Raw genomic sequence first — 11,106 nt, 5'->3', positions numbered from 1 at the left:
TGAAGTGGGCTATGGGGCAAGGTCAGGCTCTGGGGCAGGGTTAGGCTTTGGGTAACATCCCTAGACTCTGGAACAGGGTCAGTCCCTGCAGCAGCATCCCGATTTCCTGGGGTTGTTATCCAAGTCAATGTCCCCTTGTCTCTGAATGTTAAACAGAACAGGCAGATTAGCAACACCAGCCAATGTATGATATCATTAGCATTTAGAGTGGATTTGAAGACCTTGGAAACTGGTAGGGTGGACCTAAACAACTGGGTGATGGGTTGGGAGAAAATTTCCCCTGCTGTCACTTCCTCACATTAAGTACCATTATTGAAGTAACCCCAAAAACACACAGAGTGCAAGAGCTCTGAATCCATGTACCTGCCTTCCAGAGAGAGATAAAAATCCATGAATTCCTCACCTTATCAACCCACAAAATGAATTCTATAATAGTCACAGTACCCTTGGTGATAGCACCCGTGTTTAGATAAGGGCCTGCAAATGGGAGAGATGTAGCTGTGACCACGTACAGCCCAAACCAGGGTAAGCTGGACAGCATGGTGCCACCTAAAACACAAAATCAGGTCACTCAAGAACTGTTATTGCTTTTCCAGCCTTTCCATTCAATGCCCACAGGTGGCACCATGGGTGCCAAAATCTGTCCTGGTTTGAATAAAAGACAGGTGTGTGCTAGGGAAAGCAGGGCCTTCCCTTGAAATGGAGAAAGCAAATCCCTCCCTCTGAATGAGTATAATTTTGAAATTAAGGGGCTCTCAGGCCAAGATATGGGGATAGGAATGACAGTTCTTTACTAGTATATCTAACAAGGCAAACAGAACAACAACTCTGGAATTAACAAGAAGCAGAACAGGAACCCAGTTCCAGTCCATGTGGGCCTCAGGCACTTTTCCCCTGTGCTGCAGTCACCGTCACCGCTGGCAGTGAGCGCTGGCAGATTCCCGGTGGACGGGGCAGATGTGACGATCCCGGCACCTGCAGGGGGCTGGGGGTGATGGCAGCTGTGTCCCAGATGGGAAGGGATGGAGGAGAGGCAGGATGCTGGGAAAACAGCAAGCTGAAGCAGGAGGGCGTCCAAGCAGGGCTGCGGGGTCCAAAACAGAGAGGCAGCTCCCGGCGTTGGGATGGTGGGGGGGTAGCAATGACCTTTCTGCTCCGAGAGCCAAAAGCGAGCGAGAGCCAGCAACTGCCCCCCACCCTCCTTTACCTGCTTCCAATCTCACCGTGTTCCCCCTTTCCCTCCCCCCACCCTCCGAGAGAAACTCCCAAAAAAACCAGGGAACCTCTCCCTGGTGCTGGGACCTAACCATCAGTGCTTCTTAGCATGTCAATGGAAAAAAATTCCACAGGCAGAGGGGAAAGGAAAAAACAACCCCCAACAGAGGCTTATCCATTTCTTCACTGATTTGAGGTTTATCAGCTGTTGCAGGCACTGGGATGATGGTACAATGTTTTAATGTTTGGTAATAATCTCATTTCACAAGTGTAATTAATTATATCTGTTATCGGAAATGTTTTGGATTGTTGTATGAGAATTATTCCCGATTACTGTAAGTTTTTGGTTTTACTACATGTATGGTTTTGTTTTGAACTTCCCTTCATGTTCATGGCAAGAGTCATGCATGCTGTTTTTAAAACAAGGAAGGGGGAATTAGCTCCTAAATTTATATATTTATAAAATTTTTTTTGCAATATTTGCACCAAAAAAAGTAAAATATTTTTATGTAAGGCTCTTCAATTGAATTTACAATGACAAAGTCTAATTAATTCATTAACTTAAGGAGAAGGTATGCATGTGTTTTTATCATCAACAACTTCAAAGTAGTCACCTGTTCATTCAGCCAAACATCAATTGCCTCCAAGAAAATGAAGCCCAGTGAGAAGAAAAAGAACCTAATCACCATGCAGCCTTCGTGGCCAGAACAAAACCAGAAGCAGGACTGCCAAGACATGGCTGTGTCTGGAAATTTACAGGCAAATTGCCAACAAAAGCCTTGTGTCATCATCATGGTATAGTGTTCCTACTAACCTTCTTCAGTTATTCCCTGTTCCAGGATCCAAGAGCACATTCAGGGATGTCAAAGATCAACATTTCCAGCTAATGGACTATTTCGACTTTAAAACACTGGTCATTTATTCCCATTTGCTCCGACACACTGGACATTATTCTTTTGTTTTCTCATGCTGTGAAACCCTGTGTCAATGACATGATAGAATTTGCTAAGTTTTGTTGATTGTAATCGGTCTTTTATGTATCTTATCCCTTATCTAACAGATAACCTTATCTAACCATATCTAACAGTAATAAACTTAATGAGATAACACCCTCACAAGAGAGAGCTATTTTAACATCAGAACATATGAACCTTCTTTGAATTAATTAAAAAAGGTGAGATGTTGCAGTCAGGTAGACAAATTATAAAAGGCTTCATAAAATCAGGTCTTGCTCTCTGCTAAATTAACAGCTAGCCTGTCACTTCTTCTATGTGCAGCTAAGTTACTTGCTTGTTCCCAGGTGAAAACAATCTTAAGCATGAAAACAATTAACACAACAAGCTATTCTGGTAAGAGAACCATTTGCACCTGCAAGAAATAAGAAATCTGTCCTGCTGGGGACAAGGACGTTCATTCCCTTCCAGGAGCCCAATGCCCGGCTGGGGCTCCAGGGCAGGGGGTCCTTGAGCAGCTGCCCCAGAACCTCCGCCAGGGTCTCCCAGTGCAGCCGGAGCCGCTCGGCCTGGGGTCCCCAAAGGCCTCAGCGAGCCCCAAGTCCCTGCCAGGAACCCTCAACTCCCTCCAAGCCAGCATCCCCCACAGCCCCTGCAAGTTCCCCCCATGGCACCGGCCGTGGCCGTGTCCCCACATGTCACTGGCCATGTCCCACCATGTCCTCACCCATGGCTGTGTCCCCACCATGTTTCCATCCCTGTCACTGTCCCCCACATCTCCATCCATGCCTGTGTCCCCCCATGTCCCCACGAATGGCCACATCCCCCTCCATGTCCATGTGTCCCCATGTCACTCTCCATGTCTGTGTCCCACCATGTCATTGTCCCCCCATGTCCCCACCCATGTCTCAGTTCAGTGTCTTTATTTTTAGCCAGTGTTGGATGTTTTAAAGGGATGAAGAGAAATGAAAAGCAAATCAAGGCCAAAATAAAATAATTTCTGTGTCTGTGCAAGTAGAGGATCCACGTGCTTGGGAGGGAGGGAAGAACATTTTTGGAGGAGTTTCCACCCCACTGTCTCCAAAATCTTGATCTTTGTCCCAGTCCATCACCATTTGGCTCCAGAAGATACCCTTGGGTAAAAGGAAATCAAAATCCTGGAATCACTGAGGTTAAATGTAGTAGTTTTGGTTTCTTAATTTGAATTTTTTTGTTGTGAGAGAGGATTAAGAAGTAGACAAAAAACAGGTTTTACTTTAAATGGTATAAAGAGAAATTTTATTACTAGAAACTATAAGAAAAAACCCTTAGAAGAAAACTTTAGTCTACTGCTTTTTCTTCCATACATTTTTTTAATACTAAACACGTACAAAAACAACTCAGTCTACCATCTCTAAAATAGTTTTTCACTCATTTACTTGAAAGAGGAGACTTTTTTTCAGTCTATGGAGATTTCTTCATAAGAAAACGGATTCTTCTTGTTTTGATATTACAGTGATTAGCTTCCCAGGAGAATGAAAATCTGATTACTATCTAAAAATCCTTTATACAGACTAACAGTTTTTCTCATAACTTTTATTGAGGACTATATTAACTTCTGATGCACAGTTTAAGGATTGTAACAGTTTAAACAAAACCTTACTTCATTTTTGAGAATAGAGTTTTTTCCTTTTTGTTTTATTAGGGGGGACAGCAGGGGTTTTCTTATTATTTAAACCTAGGAGACGACTGCAATTTTAACATTTGTTTAATTTAATATTAATGCTTTTCTTTATATGTACAGTTGGAACAGTCATATTCACTTCAAAATATTTTTACATGTTTTAGAGGAAACAAGAGTTTTTTCTCCATAGTTTAAAAAAAAGAGAAATGTTAGTTCATTACATTTCTCCTTTCTTTATTTCGAATTTAACGTTTCTTTTTGTTTGATTTCGGTGTTTTTATATTGTTTCTGTGTGTATCACTATTAGGGTGGGGTTTTTTTTTGTTTGTTTCGTTGGGTTTTTTTGTTTGTTTGTTTTCTTTTGATTTGTTGGGTTTATTTTTGTTTGTTTTTTGGGTTTTTCTGTTTGTTTCTGTTTTGTGTTTTTGGGTTTTTTTCGACCATCCAACACCGATCCTCCCATGGGGGATGGAGCTGGAGCAGAGCACGAAGCTCTTCCCACACTCGGGGCACTCACAGGGCTTCCCTTAGTGGTGCCTCCTTTGGTGTTGGGTCAAGGCTGAGCTCTGTGAGAAGTTCTTCCCACATTCAGGACACTCGTAGGGCCTCTCCCCAGTGTGGATGCGCCGGTGGACAGTGAGGGTGGAGTTGTGTTTGAATCCCTTCCCGCAGTCGGGGCAGCGGAAGGGCCTCTCCTCTGTGTGAATCCGCTCATGTTTGAGGAGATTTGAGCTGGTCTGAAACCTCTTCCCACACTTGGGACACTCGTAGGGCCTCTCCCCAGTGTGGATGTGCTGGTGGTATCTCAGGGCAGAGATCCACCCAAAGCTCTTCCCACATTCCAAGCAGGTGTAGGGCCGTTCCCCTGTGTGGATCACCTGGTGCTTCATCAGAGTTGAAATAGTGCTGAAGCTCTTCCTGCATTTCCCACACTCATAGGGCTTCTCCCCTGTGTGGATCCTCTGGTGCTGCATCAGACCAGAGATCATGCTGAAGCTCTTCCCACATTCCCCACACTCATAGGGCTTCTCCCCAGTGTGGATCATCTGGTGCCGGATCAGGTGGGAGCTGTAGCTGAAACCCTTCCCACATTCCAAGCACTTGTGGGGCTTCTCCCCTCCATGAGGTTTCTCCACCAGCTCTGAGCTCTGCCTGGATCTCCGGCCGCCTTCCCGGCTCAGGGAGGGTCTTTCCTCCTCGGAGCTCCCTGGGCTGGGTTTGCAGCCCCTCCTCAAGAGGGATCTCTGGGGTTTATCCTCCTCCTCCATCCACTCACGCCTTGGCAATGAAAAATCCTGGTTTGGAGGAAAACACAAGAGAGCACCTTGGGCTTTCAAAGTGCAACACAGGAAGATATTGGGCATCTTGTGTCTATAAGAACCTCCAAAACACAACGATTCAGCACAAAAATTATCCAAACATCAAGACACAGATAAAAAACTCCCCAGAAAGTAAGTTTCAGGCAAAATTCCTTCCAAAAGATAAGGATTGAGCCCCTGCAAAAAATCAAAGCACCAACATTTAGGCCAATAAAGCTGACAAACACCAAGATTCACCCCTGTGAAAATCATGGATGGTCCTCTTCAGTCACCTCCTGCATGTTGGGGGAGGAACGCTCCTGGGGCTGGGGCAGAGGCTGCAGATACAGGGACGAGTGGAACATTGTGCTGCTTCCCATTTCTACTCCTCCTCTGGTGTCCCTACTCTTCCGCACATTCCTCTTCCTCCCATTACTCATCTTTCTCCTGCACAATCCCACCTGCTCCTCCCACGTGCATCATTTGACCATTTTGTTCTCCAACCCTGCTTCTCCTTCCCTTCTCCTGCTGCCCCCAGGCCCAGCACCCACTGCCGGCTCCCTCTTCCCCCCAAACCCACAGCATCCCAGCGCAGGGGCAGCGATGGAGCTGGGGCAGCTCGGGCTGGGGCAGCGCTGGGCTCTCGGCCGCTCCCGCCCGCACTCGCTCCCCACTGCAGCCGCTGCCGCCACCACAGCGCGGGGGGGCCCGGCCTTGGCGCTCCCCCCCTCCCACCTCCCCAAATTCCCCTGCCGAGGGGCGCTGGGGCCAGGAGACAGACGAGTGACAGATCAGGGGGGCTGGGAAGAGTCGGCAGCCAGAGAGCACTGAAAATCTCAGCAGTGACTACAGTGGCATCTTCGGGGACTAAACATGGCAGGGCACCCATGGAGGGTAGAAAGGGAAAGCCAGGAAAGGCTCCTGGCTAAAGGGATGATGATCCCAAAATATCTCTGAAGGGTCCCAGGGGAGCATCTTGAGGAAGTTTGCACATTCTCCCAGAGGTAATCAAGGACATGGACACCCAGGGGGGGCAATAAGGGAATTCGAGAAGGGATTTAGACAACAAGGGATGGAGGTGTTGGTGTGCTGGGAAGGGACTGGGTGAAGGGGAGTGTGCAGGAATATGGTTCAGGCAAGAAGAAGCAGCAGGAATCTATGTGGGAAGAAAAAGGATGATGACAAAGAGGAGGAAGAGAAAAATACTAAGGATGGGGATGTTTTTCAGCAGGATTTTATCCTCTAAAGGTGGCAGCTGCTGCAGATCCTTTGTATCCCCGGTTGCCAGGACAGGCACACAAGGAGGTCAGGATTGCAGGGGGTTTCTCTGTGCTGGGCAGCGGCAGGAGCGGGCGCAGAGGGGCGGCACCGGGAGCACGGGCTGGGGGCCTGTGGGGAGCTGCGGGGCCGGGCCGGGGCTGTGGGGCAGCCGGGGCTCAGCGCCGGGCGCTGCCTGAGCCCAGCACCCCCCGGCAATTGCAGGCCCGGCAGTGGCCCCCGGCCCCCAGGAGGCTGCGGGACGCCCCGGCCGCTGCCCGGCCCCGTGGAGCTGCCGGCCCTGCCCGCCGGGGGGGCCGCGTTTGGACACTGCGGCAGGACAGGCACCGGCTCTGGGATACGGGCTGGCCACGGCAGCCACAGCACAAGGAGCAGCAGCACAAAGGAACAGCTGGGAAATGGGGATTGGACGTGCAAGCATCCAGATTAGCTTTTAAGCATTTTCCTTGGGTCACTGCAGAAAGGAATGATTTAGCGGAAAGCTCAGCAGCTGTCAGAGGATGAGCACCCCCAGGCACTGAGGGGGCTGCAGGAGGGGCAGAAGAAGCCCCTGGAGCACTTGGTCACAAAGGCACAGCAGGGGAATGCAAGAAGGGATGAGGAAAAGGCCAAGGGGAAGGCAAAGGCCATGGCAGAGTTTCTACAGCCCCTCAGGGATGAACCCCAGGGCCCAAGGGGGCCCCAGCACCCAGGGGCTCTCACATCCTTACACCATCTTCAACCAGGTGCCCTCCTCACACTGACACCATTCAGTCCTTGATGGCAAAGATGCTTTCTGGGGATGCCCACTTACACAGGATGGTAAACTGGATTTTGCCTTTGAGTGGGAACAAGAGGTAGAAGGGAAAATGGAAACGACATGGACGGTCCTTCTGCAGGGATGCACGGAAGCACCAGCCTTACTGGGGCAAGCCTTGCAGAAAATATCACAAGAATTTACCCCACCCGCAGGGATTGGGTTAATGCAGGATGTGGATGACTTGCTGCAGTCAGGAGGACAAGAAGTGGTAGAAGAAGCCTCTGTGAAATCGCTGAATGTTCAGGCTAAAAAACGTCTTTGAGTATATGAAAAAAAGGAGCAAATGTTGGAGTAAAAGGTAAAATATTTGGGACATATTTTGACTAAAGATTTGTGGTGTATTGACCCGGAGAGGGTCCGGAGACGCTCAGAAGTCATCCAGGACTGAAAAGGAGGTGTAAGAATTCTGAGCATTATTAGGAAATTGCAGGACCTGGATTGAGGATTCTTTCTTCTACCCATAACATTGTATCACTTTCTAAACCCCAATAGCCTCAAGGCTGTGGTATGGCAGGACAAAAGGAAGAAAACCTGAAAAAATGAACGATAACAAAATGATTGGTGCCCCACCTATGGCTCTTCCCGACTCAGAAAATAAATTTGAATCCTAGGTGTCTTATGAGTACATATTAAATTATTGGCTTTTTGAAAATATTAAAATGAATGCTCTATGTTGAAAAACTTTCCTGTATGAACATAGTTTCTTTTAGCTTTGCTATTAACAGAACTTATAAACAATAGTGATAAATATATTTTTTTGGACTACAACATTTTGATGTAAAAAGCTTTTGTTCATTTAACTAACTCAGAGAATGGTAAAAAAGATAATCAGGAAATTCTTCACATTCTTGGACTCTGGGACACCAGAGCCCTAGGGAGGGAAAAATTAATGATTTACAGGTTGGGGAGAATGATTGTGAATAATGCATGAAGGGCTATGAATATGCAACATGTTGCTGCATTTAGGAAGTGTTTTCTGAGTCAGTGTGTGCCCTTGGCTGAAGGCCAAGCATCCGGCCATTATAACCTTTGGCCAGAGCCAGGGCAGATATTCAATTCTCTCCCTTGGAATGGATCTTTGCAATTCCTTACCCTGGGAATTCTCCACCTAGTGCGGGCTGGAGATAAGGGATGTATATTTCAAGCAGCCTGTGGCCAGAATCCTGTCTCTTGTGAAATCTCTGCCACAGGAAGCTGGGCTGGCACAGAGCCTGCCTTGGCACTTTGCTGTTCACAACATCCACCCAGGACTCTGCCTCTCAATTACACTCACACACTGGGCTGCCTGCGATTCCACTGTTGGAAAATATACCAACTTTAAATTTTTTTACATTCCATTTTACTAGTCAGGCTCGGTTTGCCTTTCTCTCAGGAAAGAAATTCTAAAAGGTATTTTTTATGGACTGTTAGACCACTCAACAGAGATGAGTTTAACATCTCATCAGACTGGGAATAGCCCAAAAGATATCCACAAACATAACAAACATCAACAAAACATCAATGAAACATCAGCAAATATCAAGGAACACCCACCCCAGACAGTGCCCCGCCATAGATGGAGACACCTGGTCTGGAAAAGACTGAGAAGGAAATCCAGGAGTGGGACCTCATTAACATCACAGGAGGAGAAATCCAGGTCCAATAGGAAACTAAACACTAAGAACTACACAACCTGGAAGCAATAAACACTAAACCAATGGATTTCAATGGGTTCAGACTGTAAAATTTCAGGAAAAATCTAGCAAAATTCACATCTCATGGAATGATTTTCTCTGCACGCCCGGTCTATGTGTGGATGAAATTATTTCTGTTGCACATCCTGACCAGAATCAACTACTGCCTTAACTCTCTAACACTAAAGATATTGCTGGAGAGCTTTTTATTGTCCCTGCAGTTTCAGTGACAAGATTACACCATGAGAAAAATTTTCACATTAATCCTACTTTTAGATTGTCAGTTAGGTTTGGGCCAGGGGTGTGACAACCAATTTTTACTCCTAGGAGAAGAGGCAGAAAAGACTTGATTGCATTGGAATATTTTTCTATATATTTGTGGTGGCTCTTAATGACGGCAGAATTTCAGAATGGATCTTTAGAAGCTCACCTTTAAGTTGCATTTTGCAAACCTAGAAGAGTATTAATGGTGAGGCTTTAACGCATAAACTGTTAATAAAAAATCGTTAAAAAAATAGAAAAGAAAAATAAAGCAGATTGTGAGGGTGGACGTGTGAATCACCTAATAGCTGCTCTGGAAGAAAATCCTAGTTCCAGGCAGCCAGGAGAGGAGTTATAGAAATGCAAATTAACATTGCTCTGGAGAAGTGTGGACAATGCCCCAGGGCCTTCTTGCCAGGGGGAGGAATTTCCCTGAGTCCATCTGCCCCTCACCCCCAGCTCTGCCTGCTTGCACAGATGGAATTTGCACAACAAAAGGCAGAGCCCATAATGAGGATATCTGACTGCAACAGAAACTGGTTAAGCTGCAAAGGGAAACAGCAAACGGAGAATATTGAGCAAATTTCATGAAAAAAAGTGTGTGTGGGGGGGGGGATCATCCCTCTCCCCAAAGCACTGAGGTGTTTTTGCTAGTCCAGAGAAATGAGTTGGGAATCCAAACATTTTATCATTTCATAAGATAAAAGTGGTCTATTGATGCAGCCGTGGCAGGAGGGAGCACCCAAAAAAGGGAAAAAGATGAACAGACACCAGAACAAATGCTACAACACCATGGACCAGCCCCTGGGATCCCTAACGAATTCATATCAGGACACAGAAAACCCATCCATAATTTGATTGGCATAATTAGGTTTAAAAGTATCCCTGAAATAATAACCAAGGAGACAGCTCCAGCTCCTGACCTTCCTGCTGACCAAGCCGCTGAAATGAGGAACGAGACATTTCACCATGGGATGGAATCAGATTATCTACTTACAGAAGAAGGAGGAGTTTGTGGAAAATTAAATGACGCAAACGGCTGTTTGCAAACAGATGATAACCGAAAGTGGTGAAACAGATAACAAAGGAAATAAGAAAATATCTCGTATTCCGGAGAAAGGATGGGAATGGGACACGTTTTCGTGGTTCCCTGGCAGACCACGGCTTAAACGAATGCTGCTGCTCCTCTGACGTGCTGCAGCAACTCTCAGCTTTTTACCATGCACGACACCTTGCGCCAAAGAGGATGCAGGAAAAGAGATTGAGTCAATGGAAATTAAAAGTTTGTAAAGGCAATTCTTGAGAAAATAAGAAAAGGAAGGATTGAAAGCAGTAAGATTAATATCGTAGGAGGAGTGAATATTAACGAGGACATGCAGTAGGCGGATCGGGAAGTCTGAACCTTCCAAAAACATCAGCCAGAGGGGAAAGGGACAGGGAGACGCAGCCGGGAAAATGAGGATAAAAAGGAGGCTGCGTTTTAGAGACCGCATGGCAAATGCCGCATGGCCTCTCTCTTTGTTCATCAATAAAGTCACTTTTACAGGACTCCTCTGTCTCCTTTGGGCACACAAACCTCTGGCCACGGGAATTTTCCCGCACAGCCCCGGGCACAGGGCAGACACCTCTGTGCCACCCACAGCAACCGGGACGAGCCAGCGCTGCTCCGGCACCGGCTCCTGCCGAGGCCCCAGCGGGAAGGAGACCGCGGGCAGCCGCTCCCGCAGCGCCCTCAGCCCAGCGCCAACACGGGCCGGCACCGGCACAACCAACCCGCCAGAGCCCCCTGCCGCCCCCGAGGCCCGCAGCGAGCCCCGAGCCCCCGCACAACCGAGCGCGGCTCCCACCTGCGCTGGGGCCGCCTCCGAGCTCCGCCGCCGCCTGTGGCTGAGGAATTCGATGGGATGTGTTGCCTTAACCTTTCTGACCACTCCCAGCCCATCTATGCCAGCATTCAAGCCCTGAA

The 11,106-nt window shown here is 47.5% G+C and overlaps 1 protein-coding gene across 1 annotated transcript in view; it reads right to left on the bottom strand.

Moving 5' to 3' along the window:
* Positions 1–3,496: 3,496 nt before the first annotated feature.
* Positions 3,497–11,106, bottom strand: part of LOC148218083 (uncharacterized) — a 45,308-nt gene continuing 37,698 nt past the window's right edge. The window contains exon 2 of the mRNA XM_088158175.1: positions 3,497–4,963. Within this exon, the coding sequence (XP_088014301.1) occupies positions 4,359–4,963 (605 nt within the window). The 3' untranslated portion in view covers positions 3,497–4,358. The remainder of the gene's footprint in view (positions 4,964–11,106) is intronic.

This window comes from Sturnus vulgaris, unplaced genomic scaffold (genome assembly GCF_052056855.1).
Source record: "Sturnus vulgaris isolate bStuVul1 unplaced genomic scaffold, bStuVul1.hap1 Scaffold_195, whole genome shotgun sequence".
Lineage (NCBI taxonomy): Eukaryota > Metazoa > Chordata > Aves > Passeriformes > Sturnidae > Sturnus > Sturnus vulgaris.
This window is presented reverse-complemented; position numbering and strand designations above follow the sequence as displayed.